Source organism: Trypanosoma conorhini (genome assembly GCF_003719485.1).
Source record: "Trypanosoma conorhini strain 025E chromosome Unknown Tco_14.4_contig_00876, whole genome shotgun sequence".
Taxonomy (NCBI): Eukaryota; Euglenozoa; class Kinetoplastea; order Trypanosomatida; family Trypanosomatidae; genus Trypanosoma; species Trypanosoma conorhini.
The window spans coordinates 1,015-3,442 of NW_021704963.1; the positions used below are offsets into that span (position 1 = coordinate 1,015).

Genomic DNA, 2,428 nt, shown 5'->3' on the forward strand with positions numbered 1-2,428 from the left:
TGTGTTTTCCGCCTCCTCGCGCGCCTCCGCCCCGACTCGCCACCACGCGGGGAGCCCAAAGAGGGCCACCCCGCCGGCCCCGCAGCGAGCCCTGCGCCCGCAAGGCGCCTCAAACGAATTTGTTTCTGTGGGCGCGCGCGGGCCGAGTGCGCCTCTCGCGCGTGTGAGCGTGTGCCGGGCAAACTGCGGCTTTCCGTTCTCTCCCGCCCTCCCCGCAAAAGGAAGGAAAAGGAGCCCGCGGCGCAGCAAGGCGCCGGCGACGAGGTGCAGCAGTGCGGAAACTCTTGACCTGGCCGCCCCCAGTGCCGGCACATGTCTCTCTCGGCGCGTCCCTGAGCTTTCGGCGCTGCGGCGGTGGCGGGCGCGAGCGGACCTCCGGGAAAAGCACCCCCCGTGGGGATCGAACCCACGACCACACGGTTAAGAGCCGTGCGCTCTACCGACTGAGCTAGAAGGGCCACGCCCGTCGCTCAGGCAGCGGCCCGGCGCGCCTCCGGACAAGCGTGGATTTGCCCGGCCCCGTTCGGCGGCGCGAGCTTTGCGCCTGCACCGCGGCACGCACACACACACGCACACACATACGCTACTATCCGTCACCGCCCGGTTTTTCTTTGGACGCGCCGAGGGGACAAGTCGCCGCCGCGCACGCAACACCGCTCTTCCGGGCACCGGGCCGCCTTTTTCTTCGCCTCGCCTCTAGTTTAGGTGCGGGTGCGTGCTGACCCTGCGACTGTGGGCGGGCTGGGGCCTCTCCCGCGCTGCTGTTACCCCCCCCCCCTCTCTTTTTTTTTATTGTCGCAGCAGCCTTCCCTTACCGCTTATTCCTTCTTTTTCTTCCTGTTTTTGTGCGCGTGGAAAGCCTGTGCTACAACTGCAACTGCAACTGCTGCCGCCGCCACCACCAACACCAACACCGAAGCAACAAGTACACCTTTCTTCGCGCCATGCGCCAGCCACGCTGCGTCACTCCAGTTCTCCCACTGGTGGTCCTCCTCCTCCTGGTGCTGCACGGCACCGGTGAGTGTCTCGCCGCCGCTGCCGCCCTGAAGGAGCGCGGCGGGCCCGACGAAGCGACGCGGGAGAGCGGCCCGCCGTTGACCGCGGTGCTGCAGGAAGTGCCTCGCAAGGGGCAGGGCGCCATGCAGGCGTACACCGTCGCCGCAGAGGAGGACAACGGTGGATGGAGCCCCATCCGCATCTTGGTGTTTACGGAAGATTTGAAGAAGAACCCGAGCAACCCGAGGTACTGCGAAAAGGTGGGGGAGCGGAGCATTGACTTCTTCGGGCGCAATGTGACCTGCGGCGAAGTCAACGTACTATCATCAGAAAAGAGGGAGTTGTACGAGAAGAAGGTTATCCCCGAAGCCGTCAAACTGCACGCTGATCGCCTCCTTGTCAAACCCGTGGCCGACAAAATAATTCTGCCAAAAACTCTGAATGGGTCGTGCAAATACTTTACAATCCCAGCTAGCCACAAAGACGGCATAACTGGTGCCGACATGGTCATCTACGCCGCTGCCGGGCCGTTCAGGTACGATCTTTCGGGGTTGGCGACCACGTGCGCCACATGGAGCGACTTGCGCCCCTCCGCCGGCGCCATTGAGCTCAACCCAAAGTACCTGGGCCCCTCCGCATGGAGCGTTCGCCTCGCCGCACGCGAGCTTGCGCATGCCCTCGGGTTCAGCTACGAGGCAATGAAGCCAAAGGGCATGGTGAAGTCGGACCCCGCCGGACGCGGAGCGGGACGCAAGTTGGTGGTCGGGGACAACATTCAAGCGAGGGCGCAAGCGCACTTCAAATGCGGCTCGCTCAAGGGCATGGAGCTGGAGAACGACGACATAGGCGTGGAAGCGAAGGCGCCTCACTGGGAGGGGCGCGATGCCCGGGACGAACTGATGGTCTCCGAGGTTGGCGCCGGCTACTACACGGCGCTGACGCTGGCCGTGTTTGCGGACCTCGGCTACTACCGCGCAAATTGGAGCATGGCGGAACTGATGAGCTGGGGCAAGAACGTCGGCTGCGAGTTCCTGCAGAAGAAGTGCGTGGATATCAAGAACCTCGCCACCAGGTACCCTCACATGTTCTGCAATAAGGAGGACAAAGCGACGTTCCGCTGCTCCTCTGACCGCCGTCACGTCGGGACGTGCACCGGACACATCGTTGAGTCCAAGGGGAGCTTGTACTATAAGGACGTCTGCCCTGTTATTTCGACGTCGTTTTATGACATATTGACTGGGGAAACGCCCAACACGTGTACAGGCGCAACTGCGGAAACCCTCCCTGGGTCGCTGACTGGCACTGGCTCGTGGTGCCTGGATGCGGAAGCGCTGCAGGTCAAGGGTGGCGACGGCGGTAAGAAAATCGCGGGGGCGTGCGCACAGGTGTTGTGTGAGGGCGGCGCAGTGAAGGTGAAGTACCTCGGCGCCAA

General features: G+C 63.4%; 1 protein-coding gene and 1 non-coding gene across 2 annotated transcripts in view, besides 2 other annotated features; one reads left to right on the forward strand and one right to left on the reverse strand.

Annotated features, from left to right (window-relative positions):
* Positions 1-385: 385 nt before the first annotated feature.
* Positions 386-458, reverse strand: Tco025E_08788. The gene has a single exon. It is a non-coding gene; the product is annotated as a tRNA-Lys (tRNA).
* Positions 459-555: 97 nt separating this feature from the next.
* Positions 556-582: a microsatellite.
* Positions 583-895: 313 nt separating this feature from the next.
* Positions 896-932: a microsatellite.
* A 12-nt stretch (positions 933-944) lies between these two features.
* The window catches only part of Tco025E_08789 (surface protease GP63), a gene marked incomplete at both ends in the record, with an annotated part of 1,656 nt that continues 172 nt past the window's right edge, over positions 945-2,428 (forward strand). Inside the window, one exon of the mRNA XM_029375629.1 lies at positions 945-2,428. This exon is cut by the window's right edge and continues 172 nt beyond it. Coding sequence (XP_029224269.1) covers positions 945-2,428 — 1,484 coding nt within the window.